A 19,283-nucleotide genomic window follows, 5' to 3' on the forward strand; every position below is an offset into this window, starting at 1 on the left:
CCTTTTGACTTAACTGGAACTCTTCAGCTGTCCAACCTGGTCTGCTGGATTCAGAGCCATATACCCCAGCCTTTGGATACATCATGCTTTCTACAACTGTGCTTCATGGTGTCTGGCAGGATATTTCTGCTCTGGATGAGGAAGGCTTTATTTACTTGCCTCAGGATGGCTCCCAGACAGATTCACGCACAGAAACTCTGGTCCTTATTTAGTCTTTCATTTTCATCCCTATGCCTGCCGTGGTCTCATATCCATGGCTCAGGAGTATAAAGCCTTTTATAAAGTATAAATCTTCTGTTTTGTTTCTCTTGAACCTGTTTGATGATTGTCCTGCAGGCTGTCAAACAGGTAGACCAAATAGGTTCTAGAGACATTATTTTCTTCTCCTTATTTTCCTTGAAAAAGAAAAGAAAAATGTCCCCACAGTCTGGTTTGTTTTTTCCTTACAGTCTGGCCACTTTTTGGTTAGTCATCACTACAGCTTCTTTTAGAGCATCCTCTTGGGCTCTGGCTCGCCAGAGATAAGAAGCATGTGCAGATGGTATCCTTGGGGAAAGAGAAAATTGCTTACCTTGTCATAATGCAGGTCTGGGAAAACAATTGTGTTTAGCTGTTATGTTTCCATCCACCTTCCTTTTTAACATGGGGATAGTATGTTGAGGAGCTGATGGTTTCTGGCCTGTGTGTTTAACATTGTTGTACCTCATTCACATGGAGTGTTGGTCAGATTAAGTTGAATTTGTAGTCTGTGTGTAACTAGAGATTTACGAAGACCGTGTGCTGTACTTGCTTGAAGGGAGGTAGTTGAGATATAAGAGCCCTTAAGGTGACCCGTAGGTATGTCACTGTGCCCAAAGTCTTAAGAGCTAGGGGAATTTCCTGCATGATTTATGCTGTAGGCACACAACTCAAGAGGGAGACTCTCAGGTGACATTTGAAGAAGTGCAATTAGTAGATAATTTTTTTCACTTCCTTTCCTCAAAGCATATTGGAATAAAACAGTAGTCACTAAGAAAAACCATTACTGGACTGTCCAAGCTAGAGTTAAAAGGACCTGAAAAAGTCAAATAATAGCATCACATGAAGTCTATTGCTTGCCTTCTGAGTCCACCCACCATCCCTTGTGCGTGCAACCACTGGCTGTAGTGGTAGAAGGTGTGGCTGCATGTTTGACAGACATCTAATATGTAACTTTGTTAGCAAAAGTAATCTTGTGAAGTGAACCATTACATGAGAATGTAAAGGTAATGATTTGTGACATTGCAATAGTGTTGGGGAAAGTATTTGCTTAATATGCCTCTTAGCGCATGAAAGTCTGTATGTGTGTAGTTTGATATATGGTACCTTTTCATTTCCAAAATACAGCACATGCAATAATTCCTGAAACTAACATCATGGTAAAGTGTAGCACAGTGTGCTGTAGTTCTTAGGCATATTTTAATACTTTAAAGTATTTAATATTTTAATATTAGGATATTATTAACTAGTATTCCAATATTTGACAAAAATAAATTGATTCCCTGTCTCCTTGTTACTTGCACTCGTTCTGGTATCTTCTACTTTGAAAGCACCAAAGTGATGCAGATATATACTCACAACTTCAGTTTCCATTTAATAAATCTGTTTTGGGTGGGGAGTCTGAATGAGTGGGAGCACTGAACCAGAGCTAAGTTCAAATTCTGCACAAGATCAAAACCAGACCCCAGTGTTTTATAAGGACCTTAATTTTTTTTTTCTGATTCCCTCCTGCTTACAGTTGTTCCTCAAGGAGCTGCTGCTACCTTCATTGTGGGGTTGTAACAAAGGAGATGATAATTATTCCTATGGTTTTAAGCTCCTATTTCTTGAAGTGTTCTCTCTTAAATTTTTAATCTTTTGTGTATCTCACTATTGACTTTCTTCATGTTTGCCGGCACATCACCTTCACTTTCATCTGCATCACATGAGCTATGGGTAGATTTGCTTTTAAGCACTGACCCAGATGTTTTTTTCAGCATGCCAAATTACCTTTTGAACATCCATCTATGGAAGAAATAAACCCTCAAATTTAATGTTGTCAATTCTTTGGCTAAGACTGCCAGGTCCAAAGTGGACATCATGAATTGCCTTTTTGTGCAAGTTCTCCTAAACTTCATGACAGGAAATGCTTGAATAGCAGTTAGAGGTAGCAAGCTTGAGACAAGAAGAATCTTCATAGTGTTTGTTGCTGGCCTTGCACAGCATTGCCTTCAGTCATGCTCTGGAATATCATATGTTTGATCAGTTATAGAGTATTAGAGGAAAAGCAAAGCTGACAGCATTTGGGTGGCCAAGAACACAAGTACCTTTTATTTGTATTAGACTTTTCCACAAGCTTTGATTCTGGGAAGTAAAGGAGATGAGACTACAGCTTTCCTCATCTCTCTACTAAATCACCCTGTGCTTTGGTCTAGACTTGCAAATTTGTTCCCAAAACCATTTTTGTCCTCTTACAGTCTAGAATCTCATTAGGAGGCTAACTGCAAAATCAACTGCACTTGCTGACATGTTTCCTGATTTAGATGCAGCTGGATCCAGCTGGGTCTTAATGCGTGAGATAGTCCTACTGAAAGATTGTACCTTTTTTTTCCCCTCTTGACATGGGTAAATCTAGTTGCATTAGGAATTTAATTAGGATTTAGTTTATTTGTATTTTGAGCTGTTCTTCCTCCCATTCAGCTTTCCTAGTAGGGGCTGTGAGTCAGGAAGATTCTTGAGTTCTATTTCTGTCCTTGTCCCTAACATTAATGACCTTGGACTACTCTGTACTGGGGTTTTTTTCTCTTCCCCCAGTGCAAATCAGGCTTCTAGTCCTGCTTTTTTTCCTGATCATGGTGGAGAGGGAGTGCTTACCTCTGCAGATCTGAGATGAATAGTTGCTCTTTCCTCAGCTGGACCATCTGTCTGGATGCAGCAAGCAGAAGATAAAACTTTTGTTTGTTTCTTTGTTTTCTAATTGCAACTTGACAGAAGATGCCTTGTAGCTGTGCGATGGAAGGTGACTTCTTCTAACTTAATAAGGAATTCCTCTGTTGCTTCCAGTGATGGAGATCAGTTTTCTAAGCAATGGTCTGCTGTGTCTTTGGCTTTTGTGCGAGAGAGTGAGCTGTTACAGTGACTGATGTAATAAAAAAGCAAGCCATGCAAGCTTTAAAATAATCTGCCAAGACTTTGCCAGAAAAATCTGAAGCAAAGCTCCACTCACCCATTTCTTGAGTTACTCTGTTATATTTACTTCCAGATAAAGCAACATGCAGCAAGTAATTAACAGTATCTGCCATCTAACACTAAGCAATGACCTGATGTGTTTACAGTATGTAGGCTGACAAGGTTTGCAATTTTGTTTTAGAATCCACTCTAAAGAGCCAGAGCACATGGGAGGAGTTGTGTACTCAGGCTGGCGCTTTGGCTATAGAAACACGAGCCTCTTATGCTTAAGGCATAAGTGAAACAGTGGAAAAGGCAGCTGTCAGAGAGCTGAAGCTTTCCTGAGCTTTGGGCAGCATTCCAAAGGGTGTATTTTCAGAAATTTGATTTTGAGGAAGTGAGTTTGCAACAGGAGTCAGCCCTGTGTTATCTGGGAGGCTGATGAGCCTCCTGCCCCAGAATGGCTGTGCACATCCACTCCCACAGGTCACCTCTCTAAGAGGTGTGTTACTGTGTGAGATGCAACCGCAAGAGAGTAATTTATCCTCTTCTGACATGGGGACTTTGCTCAGGTACACACACTTCTTGCTGTCATATTAAGTCATCACTGACTCGAGGGCATGTAGACAGGTGTTTAGAGCATGAATCTGCTGCTGGCACCTCATGCAAAATGATTCTGGGTCTGGAAGATCACTGGACAAAGCAATATTGAGCACAAATTCACCAAATGAACTCAATTCCACACAGTTTAATACACTTTAGTTATTTCTCTTCACTGTGTCTAGCCCTCTTAGAAGTAAAGGATTGAGCTTTGTGTTGAAGCTCGATAAGTGGAGGCACAGAGTCATGGAAGTTGTCCAACGGGCAACCAGCTCTGGCATAGGAACAGATCTCCCATTTCCAGTTGTGAGTTTTCCACAGTGGGGGAGAGCAGTTAAAGAGGTTATGTTTGCTTGGTTTTTGCCAGACCGTGAGTCCAAAGCTGTGCCCAGACAGATTCTGAAAATGGAACTCAGGTTTTATTGGCAGTCACCTCTTTACCATCAGTTAAAAGAAGAATGATACTATAAATGAAGTTAGAGAAATTAAGTGATGTTGGATTAACAGTCACCGAGGTGAGGCTCTGTAATAGTTACCAGTTCTTTGAAGGCCTGTTATGAAAATCTCTGCAATTCACTGAATATTTTATTCAAAGATAAAAGCTAACATGGATGCTATAAAACAGGCAGGTTAGCGAGCACATCTCTAAATTGCTCAAGTTCCTGTTGGTATCTATTGGATTTACTGTAATCTTTAATTACAAAATGTAATTACTTTACAATGTATTATCAATGTTGGTGTCTGTTTCTGTGAGTTGCTTGGTAACGTCTTTCATGTGCAGAAGCACTGTCTGTTCTGCAAGTCACAGACTTTTAAACCCATGAAGTAAAAGCCTGTGGATATTAGCTTCTGCCTAAATGGAACCGTTCAATCTGCTGGAGTTAATGTGCAGCTTTTTTGTTATTGTTTACCTATTATGTAAGGACAGTGTCCCAAAGAAGTAGCCTACAGAAGTTGCTTAGCTTTATAGTAAAGATTTTCAAATACATTCCAGCCTTTTTATAACAATCTGTCATGGTATTTGTATGGATATTTATATCTCCATGTGATAATATGAAAAACAACAACAGATAATAAACATGGTACTGTTTCATTACCTTTCCTGCAGTCAGTCTTGAATTATACATGTGTATGCAGGTCTGATTAGAATAAAATACCATGCATTATTCCAAATATAAATGGCTTATCCTGGTGTGTTCAGGCAGACTTCGTTTTCTGTTGGGCAAGACTGACAGTCAGTTTCTTTTTTTCTCTGCATATTATGAGAAACCTGTCTGGTAATTGGAGGTGGAAAAAAACAAGAGGTGCAATAGGGAAAGAAATAGTTAAAATTATTATTTCAAAATTACAACCACCACCAGTTGTTTTGTTGTTTTAATCCAAACCAGAAGTTTCTTTCTTAGATAGCTCAGTAGATGAAGATTGGAAGGGGAGTTGAAGAAAAGAGGCCCAAGAGCCACCAAAATGGTTGTTTTGTGAAGATAATGTCTTTGTCTAATGTTCTTGAAAGTTCTTGAAAGGGGCTGATTGGTTTGTATATTTAGATTTCATCTTTTAAGCATTTACTAATTACCCCAGCCTAGATGGATAAGACCAATCAAATAACTGTTTGGGAATGCTTTGTGTTTTGAAATCTTCCCTGATAACAAAAAGAAGGCAAGTGATAGTGTGGAGGTTTTTTTTTTCTTCCTCTCATCTCTCTGTATTTTTCAAATGCATAAATCCAGGGATTTTCAGTGGTTTAGTTATTTAATACATTAAAGATCATCAGATTTGCACCTCTGTTTAAAGTGAATACACTTCCTTGGTCAAGTTTTTGTCTTTGATTCTGGTCTCTTCATTATCTGGATCACAGAACTAGCTAAATGCCTTTTTGTTCTGAATTCTTCCTGACTGGAGGCTAGTTTTGCATGCACTCGCGTTCTCTGAAAATTGGTAAAGTTGTGGCACACTGAAAATGTTGGTGCAGGACTCTGCTCAACACTTGACTCTGAGTGGCTGCAGGCTGCAGCCTATATGAAATACGTGTGGGATTGAGAGCAAGATTTGGTTTGGATGGAGCAAAGCACAAGGAAAGATAATGGCCTAAATGATGAAAGCGATACCATGAGTTTTCAGAATTCAATTTGCTGGGTAGCTGAAACTCTCAAAAGTAAAAAGTGACTTTACAGACCATAGAGAAGAAAGAGCAATGAGAAATTCGATTATAAATCCGTAAGTCTGCTATGAATCAGCTGAATGTGGGGTGATTGAGATTTCAGGGCCAAAAGGATAATCGTCTATTAGATGGCAGATGGCACACTGGTAAGAACAAAATCTAAAATTATGGATCTATTTCCATAATTTTTGTGGTTCTGGTGCCATTTCTCAAATCTAAGATGACATCATGTTAATGCTGATGTATTGTGATCTGTCATGACTAGAATTGCATAAAATATTCACTTCTAACCTTGGCATCTTATCAGAAAGCTGGCTGAAACACCTCACGATGTAAATTTGCATTTTGCACCTCACAGCTACATTCCCATCTGTTGTAGCTCAGCATCTGGAACCTCTGTCAGAGAAAGCTTCTGAAAGTTCCATCTCAGTCCTCTGAACAGGATATAAATGAGGAGTCCCCACTTTTAGAAACTTGATGAATCTCTTTAGTGGTCTGGAAGTTGAACTGCTAAATTTGGATTGGAAAGACAGCTGCAGAAAGCCAGGATGGGCAGAATGGTGCAGATGCTTTTGACTTTTAAACTTTCCCGGTTGCTGCTTTTGGAACCATCATTAAAGAGAGGAAAGCTTCATCTCTGAAGATGAAAGAGTACCATGTTATGCATCTTGCCTCCCAAATATACAGGATTTAAAGGCAGGGAGCAAAATTTTGTTCACGTAAAGGAAAACTGACAACCCGTTAGTACGATGAAGCAGCATATCCAGTCTCATTCCATCCCCTGCCTGATTATCAGCTCAGGACAGAACAGAGAAGGAGAGTTGAAGACACTGCAGCCAGCACAGCCCAAGAAATGATTTTCTAGTGGAACTTTTTGCAACACCATGACAAATGCAGCTTAAATGGTTCAACAGACAAATGAAGAATAAATGTATTTATTCAAATAGCACCTGGGAGTCCTGTGTGTAGTGAGTCACTTTGGGCTGTCTGTCAGCAGGCCTCCTGTGGTCCCTGCTTGTATGAGAAGACATAAGGAGAGGAGATTTTCATTGTCTGTAAAGGGTTTAATTGGCAGTTGAAGGGAAACCTGGGGTAATTTTTTGCCTGTGTTGGAGATGTCAGCAAACTGCGGATCCCAGAGAGCCCTTTGTGCCAGCATGTCAGAGGTGTGTAGGTTTCTCACATGCTTTGAAGAAGAAACTTTAGACCTTCTGGACTGGAGGGGTTAAAAAAGTGAAGGGAAGGAAATAACTTTACATTTAAAACTCAGCTTAAAATTAGACTGATTGAGAATTACAACGTTAGAAGTTTTATGCAACAAAATGGAGTAATTTCCATATCCTTTCTGTGTCCAGGCTCTATCTGTGCCAGAAGGGTGGGTCATCCTTCCTCTGCTCCGATTTAGAAATGAACTAAATAGATTGCCTGACTGTTTCCTTTCTGATGCACGAGCCCTGTTACTCACTGTGGGATAGTGTCTTTATGGAAACAGCAGCTTTCCTGCAGTAAACTTCAGGATCCAACTCTGAGACATAAGAGCATTCGCTCGGTACAGTCAGGAACAGTCCACAGTTCCTCAAAGATTTGCCCTGTTCTGTTAATGAGGAATGAGCACTTCCTGTTTACCATAGTGCTGCCACTGAAAAATGCCCAGGAGATAATGAAAATAAAATGAACATCAGAAGTCATAAGATGGAGACATGTTTCGGCCAGTTTTATGGAGGGTTTCTTTCCCCATACCCTGGTCATTATTGAGCTTCCTCTGAGCAAAGCGCTGTACTGACTAATTCATCCCACACCGAGTTTTGAAAAACCCACATTGACTTTGCTTGTCCAGCATTTCTTCTTCTTCTGTTGGTGTTGAAGTCTGAATGTTATCAGTTAGTTCCGCAAATGTTTATCCTCATCCATTTGACCAGCTCTGTGAAACTTTACTTTGGAACCTTGATGTTTAAAGAGGATGGGGGAGGGGTGGAATCTGGTGATGTGGCTTTTTGTGTATATGTGCTAGTTAATGGGGATACTATGTGATGTTGGGTTTGTGAAACACAGCTAGAGGGAAGGATAAAAGTAAGAACTGAAATGACAGTGGGAATTTCAGACCAAAGTAACCTGCATATTCTGATCCTGAAATAGAGCAGTAAATGCTGTTGCACATGATAGACAGGGGCATTCTGTGGAGGAATGATTTGGTTTAAACTGTCATTTTCTCTCAAGTGTCTTGTTTGAGTGAGGCATTTTAGAAGACTTTGTTGAGCGTCGATGGCGAATATTGTCAATTCTGTGAAGCTGCCTTTGTTATCTGCCTTTTTTACAAGGATTGAATCAAAGAATGTACAGGTCACTGTGGTGCTGGGGTTGAAACTGCTCAGAGCCAGACTGTATGGACTTTAAAAGGGGGTTTTATTTAAGGCACTCCTTAGAAGCTGACAAGTCCTAGTCTGTCCTAGCTGAAGAAAGGTTTCATTTTTCTACCAGCTGGAGCCAAAGGAGCAGAAGGACAGAAAGAGCTGTCCTGGGGAAGGAGGTGGGGGTGTGGGGGGGAGTGGTGGTTGAACTTGCACAAACATGCAGCCTTGCAGTCCTTGGGGAAAGGTTAATGTGCTGACTCTGGGCAGTACAGTTTAAATGTCCCAAAAGGAATTGAGTTGGAAGGGATTTCTGAGAAGTCACCCAGCCCATCTGCAGCGCTGTCTTAAGAAAGCACTTTTGAGTTTTGATAGGAAGATACGAAAATGTCATGGATTTCCCCTTTATAAACATATTCTGTTAATAGAAAACTTCTGTGCAGTTCTTAACCAAAGACCAGCCCCATGCTTTGCTTGCCACAGTATGAAGTACGTTGTGTACCTCTGTGATGCTGCTTTGCCAAAGCTGCACATGTAGTTGCTGCAAGGTGGGCAGGCAGTAGGTGGTTTTGCAGAGTGATGAAGTTTCATTATTGCTATCATAAAGAAATGAGAAAATTCAGAAGGTAACATCCTTATACTTAGGGATATATCAGCCTTGGCCTAATATTTTTAGCCTGTTTTAATTACCATTCTGAAGTACTCATACTCTGTGAAAAAGGCCAGAAATTCAGAGATGGAGGCTTCTGTCTAAAATTGCCCCATGGTTTACACAGCCCAGGGGTAAAGTGGACTCTTGTGTGTTGGATACTGCGGTATGTCTAAAATATGCCAGTGGCAAGTTCTGCACCAGGACCAATGAGTTTGAGACGTGAGCAAACTGCTGAATACAGCGGCACTCATAAGTGTTTTGTGCAAATTAAGGTTTTATAATTAGTGGGCTGTTGGTTGCTGGGTTTAGCAGCGAATGGGAAACTCCCAATTGTTCCCAGAGCTGAAGCTCAAAAAACTTTTAGTTCTTTTAAACACTTTAATTCCATTTTTCTCTTTGCAGATGATGAAATTTGCTTGGGATAACTACAAGCAATATGCACTCGGCAAAAATGAACTGCGACCACTGACTAAGAACGGCCACATTGGTAACATGTTTGGTGAGTTCTGAATCAATTTTAGTGCATTTTTGTTGGATTTGTAAAAGGTCACGTGTCCAAGGCAGTTCCTTTCTCTGCAGTGCAGTGAGGTATCTTTAGAACCTTTGATCTCTTTCCATTTTCATGAAGTGAGACTCAACACAGCTCCTAGGGGTTACCTACCCATATCCCATTGCTAGAAATCTCACTCCTACAGGCAAGTCTCAATGCCCAGCCTATATCACCTCTGTGTACAGATTCAGGACACCAGGTGTGTCTGCGAACAGTGTTAAAACCAAACTGTCCTTATTAAAACATGAAGTCAGTCTAAAGCTGACGATACTGCTATTTGTCTAAGCTTTTAGACATCCGGACGTGACCAAACTGAGCATTTTCTCTCTCGTTGCTCCACTGTTGAGCAAGATGCAAATTCCATGAAATACTGAGTGAGAAAATAAATATTAAAGGCTCTTTATACCATGTGCTTACTGACTTGTATAACTTTACTCTTTAGCAGATTACCTTTTTTATGTGAGCCACTTACATAATTTCAGTGCTATTCCCCTGCTCATTCTAGTGGGATACTGGTTGACTTTTTGGGATATAAATTGTCCTTTTACTCATTTACACTCACAGCATTTCCCTTCTCTGCTCACTTTGCCTTGGCCTGGCCTTGCCTGCCCAGATTGTGCCATGGTAAGAAGGCCACCACAATCTGCTTTAGCAGTCCTTTCCCACCTGTCCTTAGGGAATACTTGCTGTACAGAGAGGTGTCTTGGCTTCTTTCCAGAGAAATCTGTTTTGCAGACATTATCTCTTAGAGCCTCTCAACCAGATTCATGTGGAAGATAGTTCTTTAGTTGGTAAATTACCTGTAATCATCATTTCTTCAGGGCAAAGGCATTGTGCTAATGCACTCTGAATAAACATGCCTATTCCTGGTTTTGCATTCTCTGGGTGTCTCAGTCCTTCTCTACATCAGATACATGAAATGAGTCCTGTCTTTCAGGCCATAGATATGAAGATCTATTGTTTTGTGTGGAGACTGAGTACAGGTTCCTATGCAGGCCTCAGTAGCTGTGATATATGTGTGAGAGTGAAGGTTTGAAGGTGGAAATGGCATCACATGTCTTTTAGAATGGCCAAAACTTTGAAGAGGAGCAGTCCTGTTTGGCCTGCAAGGGCAGGTGGCCCTGATGGAGATGGCTTTTAATTTAGTCATAGGACGTGTTCTGCTTGTGGTGCTACAATCAAGACCTTTTATTGCCCCAAATGAGGCACTTGTCTCTATAGTTGCTGCAGCAGTACCAGAAGAGTTAACTCACATCTGGTTGTGCAATACTGTATGTTACAAGTAAGCCATGTTAATTATTTCTGGGGTGTCTGGAAGAAGCAGTTTTGGAAGTGTGCTGTGTGCTAACACAGGATGTGTATGAGCAGTCGCTGCTCTTGCCCATTCTCACTTTGTCAGGAGCAGTGATGTGGGTTTGTTTGTCCTTCACCATCACCAAGAATGCCCAGGTTTCTGACTTGAGTATTTGCATTAACTTCAGCACTAAGTTAAGCATTTTGCAACTTTTCCCTTCGGCAAGCTTGTCAAAATTCCTCAAGGAGCATTCCTGTAAACAGACAAAAATATTGAAAGCTTTTAAATGTATTATCATGCTAAAACAATCGGCAGTACTTACGCTTGTTTGTAGTGTGCCTGTGAGCACTTTCAAGGAAAATGCTTTGGAGCACAAGGATTTGCAGACAGTTGCAGAAAAGAAGCTACATGGTACATTTCAGCCTCTATTAATACACTTTTCCTCTTTTTAACTGTGGCTGGGAAGGAATGGAAGCATTAGGCAATCTGTTGCTGTAGCTCTCTGTCCCTCTTGTCTTCAGAGGCTTACAGAAATTAGGACAGGGCACCATTCGCCTTCTTCATTGGTGCCTGTTCCCCCTCCTGTCACCTCATGCATCTTTTTCTTCAAAACTGCAGATGTAATGGAGGCAAACTGGGTACTCTCCAAGCTGGAAGTGTCAATATTAAGCAGAGATGTCTCTGCAGCTGCTTCCATGTGGGAGGGAAGGAAGCTCTTTGGGGCAATTTTCAAGTATGTTTGTGTGCGTGAAAAGCAATCAAGTTCTTGAAGGGTGATATATTTTCCTGTTGTGGATTGCTCACTTGTAGCCTAGCCTTCAGTTTAGCAGCTCACCCTGAGGGAAGTGAGGGAACTGCTCTTCATCAAATATTCTGTCTAATCAAAGTAGAAATCCAAAATAAACACTCACCTTCTGCTCCTACCTGGCATTCTGCTTATCTTAACAGCCATGAACTAGCATCTGCCTCAATAACAGGAAAATCACAGGCAGAAAAAAGCTCTTGTATCTCCACTTTAGTTAATTCCCTTTCTCCTCTGCCTTGGAAGGTGGCAGCTTGCATTTTATCTGTAGAGTTTCTATACTTGTTTACACCCAGAGATCACACTTGCCTGCTACCCAAGTAAGTACTAGGCTGCTGCATACACTGGAAGGCAGTATTCCTGTTCACTTGGACTTGATCTGGTAACTTGGTCTTACGTTCCTACTCGTGATTGATGCTCCCCAGATCCTATTCCTAGGGCATCAATTTTATCAAGATTCTCACATGTACTGGACATGGTTTCTTTGTACAGAGATATTCTGATGGCTGTCATTTATAATCATTACATCTTGAAAGCCCCTTCCTTAAACCCACTAGCTGTGGTTCTTTCATGAGTATTATTTATTCATCTGTGTTGCTCATGAAAAGATGTGCCATACTAAACATACCATCCAATGCCCTCCAGTGGGGTAAACATGTTTCAGACTTGCAACCTTTTCAGATGTGTGATGATTTCCATGGAAATGGGCAAAGGACATTACTAGGGTGGGAGGATGATCTCTGTTAGAACAAAACCTGCACCATAAGGTTCCAGTGTGAATGACTGCACAACTGCAGGGTTTTCAGAATTACCTACAAAATTTCTCTCCTCACTTAAGCTAACTCAAGGAAGACCTGCAGAGTATCTGGCCACTGTTAGAATCAGGCCCAAAACATGCCTCTTTAGGAGAACTATTTAAGCAAATTGGCTCAGCTGGGCTTGTGGCTAAGGGTGAAAGCTAGAGATTGACAGGTACATATTCTGTTCCCAGTGCTGATCTAGCTATTTTAACCCTTCTTATGCTAGCATCTCAGCATTCCTATCTTCAGTGTTGTGAGCATGAAATTGATTGATGTTTGCAAAGCATGTTGGATTCCTTGGAGTGAGGCTGCTGGAAAGGGCAGCCATATTATGTAGTGCAGCACGTGAAATGCACCTGTCACTGTGATATCCAGCATTAGATCGCTGAATTACTATTCTGCCCACTCCTTAGGTCTGTCATAGCCACTTATTTTTCTGACAAAATGTTTTTAAAATCCTGTTAGCTTTACAGAGTTTCTCTAGCTATGGGAGAGTGAGCTGGCATCTATTTCTGCTCATGCATCAGCTGAATTGTCAGTTACATTTTGATTGCAGTCTTTCAACAATGATAAGGTAAGAAGTCTGATTTTCAGATATCTCTTGAAGTGTGCACTCCTGGCAGCAGAAGAATCCTTCTTTGACTTACAACCTGAGAGAGTTTGTTCTGAAATCAGTGACAGCAAGTAAATGTGGAACCTTGTTGTACTGTTAGACAGTCATTTTTCAGCACCTAGCTGCACATTAATGTATTGATTTCAGTATAAGAATAGCAATCCTTAACTAGGTTCTCCCCTTTTATCCTCTCTCCCCTCTCAAAATCACACCTAAAATTATGAATTACCTTGTCACAGCCATTGCTTCTCAGTACATGCTGAATTTGTGGATCTTTGTGAGGGTCTATAGTTTTATCTGATGTGAATCCATGTGTCACGTATAGGACACCACCAGGTCACCAGAACTGGATGGCAAAGATCTGACATCAGCTGGACCTAAATGGTGCGAGGCATTTAGACTTCATCCTTGCATAGGCTTCTCAGTGTTGCTCCATGTTTGATGGCTTGGTGACAGGGTACACAGGGCTATCTGCACAGGCTGGGTAACAGTTTTTGGAAAGTCAGTGACTGCTAGGCTGTGTTTGTGTATCCAGCTCAGACTTTGGCCTGAACTGTCCTGACATTTTGTTTTGAAGACAGGAGGTTGTTGGTCTTGGTTGCCTGGAAATAGTGCTATTTTGCCTCTCCAGGATGAAAAGAAAAAGAGGTTTTAAGTGGCTGGGGAAAAAAAAGTAGTCACCACATGAATGTATTCAGAGAGCTATTGAGAATAAGTACCAAAAAGGCCCCTTCCGGTTTTTTTCTCCATGGCACATGCAGTGCAATTCTACCACACTTTCTTACTGCACTGTAACACTATGGCCTGCCCAGTCTCTGATCTGGATGGAGATTCAAGTAACATCTCCCCTCTGGACTTAACACCACTGAGCTGCTTTCATGGGAACTTTTAACAGCAGCTAGACCGTTCTTTGACCATTGCCTCAGGTGCTGGGCCTAATTGGATGGAAAAGGCACCTTGTCCCAGGATTAGTCCCTTCACCCATCCAGTCTTGCCTGTTGAGGCAAACATTTTTCAGATAGCTGCTTCCTTCGTTGATGATTTATCTAGGAAACCATGAAACAGCCAGGAAATGTGCCCATTTCAGTTAGAAGCAACGGGAGTTGATATATGAATATTTAACACGGGAAAGGTAATTGGATAAAAATACTAATTTACTACCTACCAGAAGAGAAATGGAATCTCCAATTGTGCAATAATTTGGTGCATTTCTCTGCCAATGAGTCTTTTTTCCTTGTGATATGAAAATTACAAAACCCTGGAGTGTCCTTTTATGCTATTATTATTATTAATAATAAAATTGTTATTGTTGTTATTAATAGTAATAATAGCTTTCTGAATTTGTATGCTGAATTATTCCTGCTACCTATTGCACGTGACATTACACAGTTGGCTCCATTGGCTCTTTAAAAGAAAAATACAATGTAATGAAGATGTTGCTGGAACACTGTTGTTCCTAGACATCATCATCTCTTTTTTTTTTTTTAATGTATGTTACCCAGTTGAATATTGGTCTCAGGAAGGACTCTTGAGTTGTTATTAGCTGTTGCCATCACTGAAATCTGTAGCAACAAACTTATTTCCTGTCAGCAGGAAGCAGTGGATCAGGGTGTCCTGCAAATATCAGACTGCTTGGAGACTCGTTGCATGATATATGCTAGAACTGACATTTATCTCTGCAATGGGTTTTTTTTTTTTTTGCTTTCCACCTACCAAAGATCACTCTCTCCAGACACTGAGGTCATCATTAATGCTGCAGGAGATCTGTTCCCACTCTGCTCTCACCTTGGATCGTGCTGAGAATGGCAGCTTCCTTCAAATGTGCCATTTCAAGCATTAGCTCAAACATCAGGGCTGCGCTGAACCTAAACCACACACAGAGACATGTAAACTTATAATAGTGGCTCAGCTGACAGGCAGTAACTTGTCAGCTTAAAATACTCATTTAAAAAGTTTAAACAGAAAAAAACCCCATTAATGTGTCATACAGTGGCCTAGGGCCTTCTTCAAACACCTTTGCTATCAAAGCCCTTGTTTTGGGGCTGAGATAGACCTGACCAGCTCTGCCGTGGCAGCAGTTTTAAAAAACAGTCATTTAAACCAAGTAACATTCATCTCTCTTTAGCTGAGATTTACATCTTAGAAAGCAAAAACCAAATTCAGCAAATCCACTGGATAACGGCTGTGGCCTAAGGTGCAAGGCATAGATGCATGTTCCAGGGCCTCTCCGTTTGTTCCTGCAGCCGATGTTCAGTGCTTTAGATACAAGGACAGCTGCAAAGACTGGACAGCAAGGGTTTGGTCTGGGCCTGTCTTTTGCAGGAAACCAGGCAAACTTCATGTTACCTGAGCGTGAACCATTAATCATCCCAGACTTCTTGTAAGTTTCATGAACTTTCCATTGACCCTGTACACAGTTTTGAGTTTAATGAGACCTAAAAGTAGGAAAGTGACTTGGGATTTGTCAGAACTGCTTCCAACAGCAAAGTGGAGTAGAAGGAAACAAAACAAAAGAAAAACAGCCCTTAAAGTAACAAATGAAAGCAGAAAAAGAAAGAAAATTGTATTGAGATGTTGTGACTAGAGAGCATTCTTTGGGACCTCTTTTCAGGATGCTGAGGAGTCGAACAGAGCAGTGTGGAGAAAGCAAGGCACGCCTGAGCAGCCTGTTACTGTGTGGATAAGGGAACAATCCAGGCTGTAACCATTTTTTAATTTTTTTTTTCCTTTTTTCAGACTCTGGGGGCTGCATTTCAAAACCCTGTGAGATTGTCTTTAAGCTTTTTTTCTTCTTTGAGCTTTTTTTTCCTTTTTTTTTTTTAATCCCCCTGTTATGGATGTTGTTTGTGCCTCATTCCGGACACTAATTATGCGGAAATAATTGCCTAATCTTCAGAGATATTGAGCGTGTGATTAAAAGGCAGCCAACTGAGAGTGGGTGTAGTTGGACTGCTCACCGATTCTTCTGTGGATTACGGAGGCGTTGGTGGCAACTCCACAGCAAGAGCTGAGTTGAAGATTTGGCACTTCCAACTGGCTTGAACTACCATCCAGCATCCACTCCAAGGATCCTAATGGCACCCCTCTGTGTGGACTCTATAATAACACAGAATTTGCAGACTTGAATACCAGACTTGAAGCTCCTGACGACACAGATAGCTCTGCTTTGGTCAGAATATATATTTACGAACTGCTGAGGGATGTTTGTCTTCCAGCCACCATTTACAGTCAGATGTTTTACATAATTTCTCCTGCAGACACAAATCAACCTCCTGACGTGCACTACTAGAAACTACTTGAAAAGGCAGAGCAAGTTAAGAGTGTACCAAACTGTACCTTAGCTATGCCTTTTTTTCTGTTGGCAATGCCTTGAGACCTCTGTTTTTCTTTATCCCTCTGCATTTAGCCTTTCCTTGCTTATTTAGAGGAGACAGCTGTAAACTGTGTAGTAAAACCTCCACTTATCTTTTTGGATTTTTAGTCACTCATTTTCACTCCTGAAACTTCTGAAGAGATTAGGCAGGTTGAGAACTGGCTTTGCTGTCTTAGGTTTCACATGTAGAACTCAACTGCTTTATCATAGCTCTTTCTGTGCTATTGCTGAAGTTTCTTGCCACTTTCATTGTGTATCTCATTGGATATTCATATGTATTACTGCTAGGTTTTGACGTTTTTCTGTTCACCTTCAGAAGATAGCATTTCAAATGGCTTCTGCTACAGAGTTTCTCTGGGTACTTGTTTCCAATATTTTTTTCTTCATCTCTGCTGCCTTTTCGGTTTTGAGAAGTCTCTTACCTCACTTAATCAGTGGATTTAACATATCCTGTAGGATGTCAACTTTCAGATTGTCACTGGTTTCAAGGTTGGACCTGTGTGTTCAGAATGTTGTAGTAGGCATTTGTCATTTGAAGACCTTTATACTTTTAAAAAATACTCCCTTTTAGCCTCTCAGGATTGTTCTTGTCTCTAGAGAGAGTTTTTTGGTAGTTCAGGAAAGTCCCTTAGCCTTTGCTTGAGGCATCAGTGTGAAAAACAGGAAGGATTTTTTTGTACTTGATAAAATTGTTCATCCTTCTTCTGATGTTTTATTCTCAAAAAATCTACTGCACCCTTACACACTTTATATGCAGCTCCTAAAAGAAAAAAGGAGAAAAAAATCATTGCAGGAAAATTAAGGTGTTTCAAGAGAAAGTTCTAAAGGCAGAGGTTATTTCTATACCGATTCCAATACTTATCCCTGCTCTGATACAAACATGCAATTAAGAACACCTAAGTTACACCTCATAGGAATATCATTTCTTCACAAAACTGTAAGATGGGAAAGCACAAATTACATGAATACTGAAGTGTAACGTGGTCCAAGACTACAGCATTCCCACTGATGGTCTTTCCAGCAGCCTTGATTTGTCTGTCTCTCATCTTAATTTCCAAGCTCAACTCTCATCTTAATTTCCAAGCTCAAATCTGTGCTGTGTTCTGCAAGTAAGAGCAGATAATTCCAGAATGAAGAAACTAAGGGTTGGGTTTTTCTTGTACGTGAGAGCAGAGCTTTCATTGACTTCACTAGAGCCTTCTTCAGGCATCTGGAAGTGGAAGCTGCCTTCAGGCATTAAAATTAACACCTTTTGACTAGGCTAGAACATTCCTTCTCTCTTGGCAGGCTGCATCCTGGTTGCTGTGGGAACCAGCATTTTTAATTTCCTGACTTCTACGTACATCCAAAATTGTAACTGTGATGTACTCTGTCACTAAGGTAGCTTTGGGGGTTTGCAGGGAATCAAGCCATCAGAAAGCATTTTATCAAGCACTTCCTTCTCTCACAGTCGCTTTGGTTCATCTCCAAGGGACATCTTCATGAGGCTTTTTGGAGACTTGCAATTCTCATTCATGAGTAATCAGAGAATTAAAAAGGAACAGTGAGAGGTCATTTAGTCCTTCCCTTGTTAAGCCCTCCCTATGCTAACCCATGTTCAAAAGTCATTGCAAGCATTCTGCGTCAGCACTCTGCAGTTTTAAAGCTTGTACTGGAGTCTGATCTCCTTCTCCTGTGAAAAGTTTAGCTATAACTTCTTGGCCTCTCCCTGTGGATACAGAGAATGGTTTACCATCTTATTCTTTGTAGCTTCTCTTCAGTCTTCTCCCTTCAAGGCTAAGCAACCCCAGACCTCCAGCTTCAATTGTAGGTCACATCTTAGGACCTTCTCAGCACCATTGCTCCCCTCTGAGGGCTCTAGATGAGTCAAATGTTGCTTCAAGATCTCTGTGTCCTGGCTGAGGCTTTGCCAGTGCAGAGTGGAATGCAAAAACCCTTTTGTGTCTTGCATGTGACACACACTATTTACCTGTCCTGCTCCTTTTTGCAACGTTACAAGGTTGTCTATTTGAGCTGAATTTGTGATCTGCTATAGTCTCAGTACCATTTTCTGCAGAGTGCTGTCTAACCATGTATTCCTTCTGCTTTGTGGTTTGTTGTTCTTCCCTCGAGGTGAAATACGTTGTGCGTCCTTATTGAATTGCATCCTGGTTATTTCAGACTATTTTCCCAATTTACTAAGATGATTTTGATAACGAATGCTGTCAAGCAACATACTAGAGAGTATTTGGAGTCTTCCAGGCAGGATCTTGTTGGTATGACTTTAACAATATAGGAGAGAAAAGGAAAGATGTAGGCAGATGGTTCCAAGTGATGGAGTTACCCCGTGGCTTAATGTGTTCCTGCTCATCAGCTGAGACATGGTAGTCGACCATTTGCATTCTCCTGACCTGTTGCATTCACAAATACAATGTATTTAGATTCTTTTATCGTTGATGATTAAAAATCTTAGCTCCTGAGCAGTGACTTGAGTGCTTGGCAGTGTCTGGATTGATAGCAGGTGTTCAGGCCCTGCACCTCCCATTCTGTTGCATACTGAACAGCATAATTAATCCTATTAACTTTATTTTGAAGCAAAAGGCAGTTTCATTCTTGCATCTCTAAATTCTGCTCTTACACCCGGGCTTGTGTTAACGGCCAGATCATTTCTGTGAACACACTATGGGAGGTGATGTTTGCTTGTCTGGACTATAGCTAAAACCATGTCAGGGATGAACAGGTTATAATCCAAACTAGAATGCACTGTCTGTTCTGCAAAGGCCCTCCAGAGCGTATCTTATCCACAGAGGGAAAAATGCTGTCTAGAGGCACAAGCTGCACCTCTCTCCTGTGCTGTCATAACACATCTGCTACAGCCACTACTTGGGAATTGTGTTTGGAAGATAGAAGGGCACCTTCTTCCTGATTACTACAATAAAATGTCTCTCC

General features: G+C 41.0%; 1 protein-coding gene across 4 annotated transcripts in view; it reads left to right on the plus strand.

Moving 5' to 3' along the window:
• Positions 1-19,283, plus strand: part of MAN1C1 (mannosidase alpha class 1C member 1) — an 81,028-nt gene that overhangs the window by 28,284 nt on the left and 33,461 nt on the right. For all 4 annotated transcript variants that reach the window (XM_062014571.1, XM_062014569.1, XM_062014570.1 and 1 more), the window contains one exon: positions 9,326-9,422. In XM_062014571.1, the coding sequence (XP_061870555.1) occupies positions 9,326-9,422 (97 nt within the window). The remainder of the gene's footprint in view (positions 1-9,325; positions 9,423-19,283) is intronic.

Source organism: Colius striatus, chromosome 24, assembly GCF_028858725.1.
Source record: "Colius striatus isolate bColStr4 chromosome 24, bColStr4.1.hap1, whole genome shotgun sequence".
In the NCBI taxonomy this organism is placed as follows: domain Eukaryota; kingdom Metazoa; phylum Chordata; class Aves; order Coliiformes; family Coliidae; genus Colius; species Colius striatus.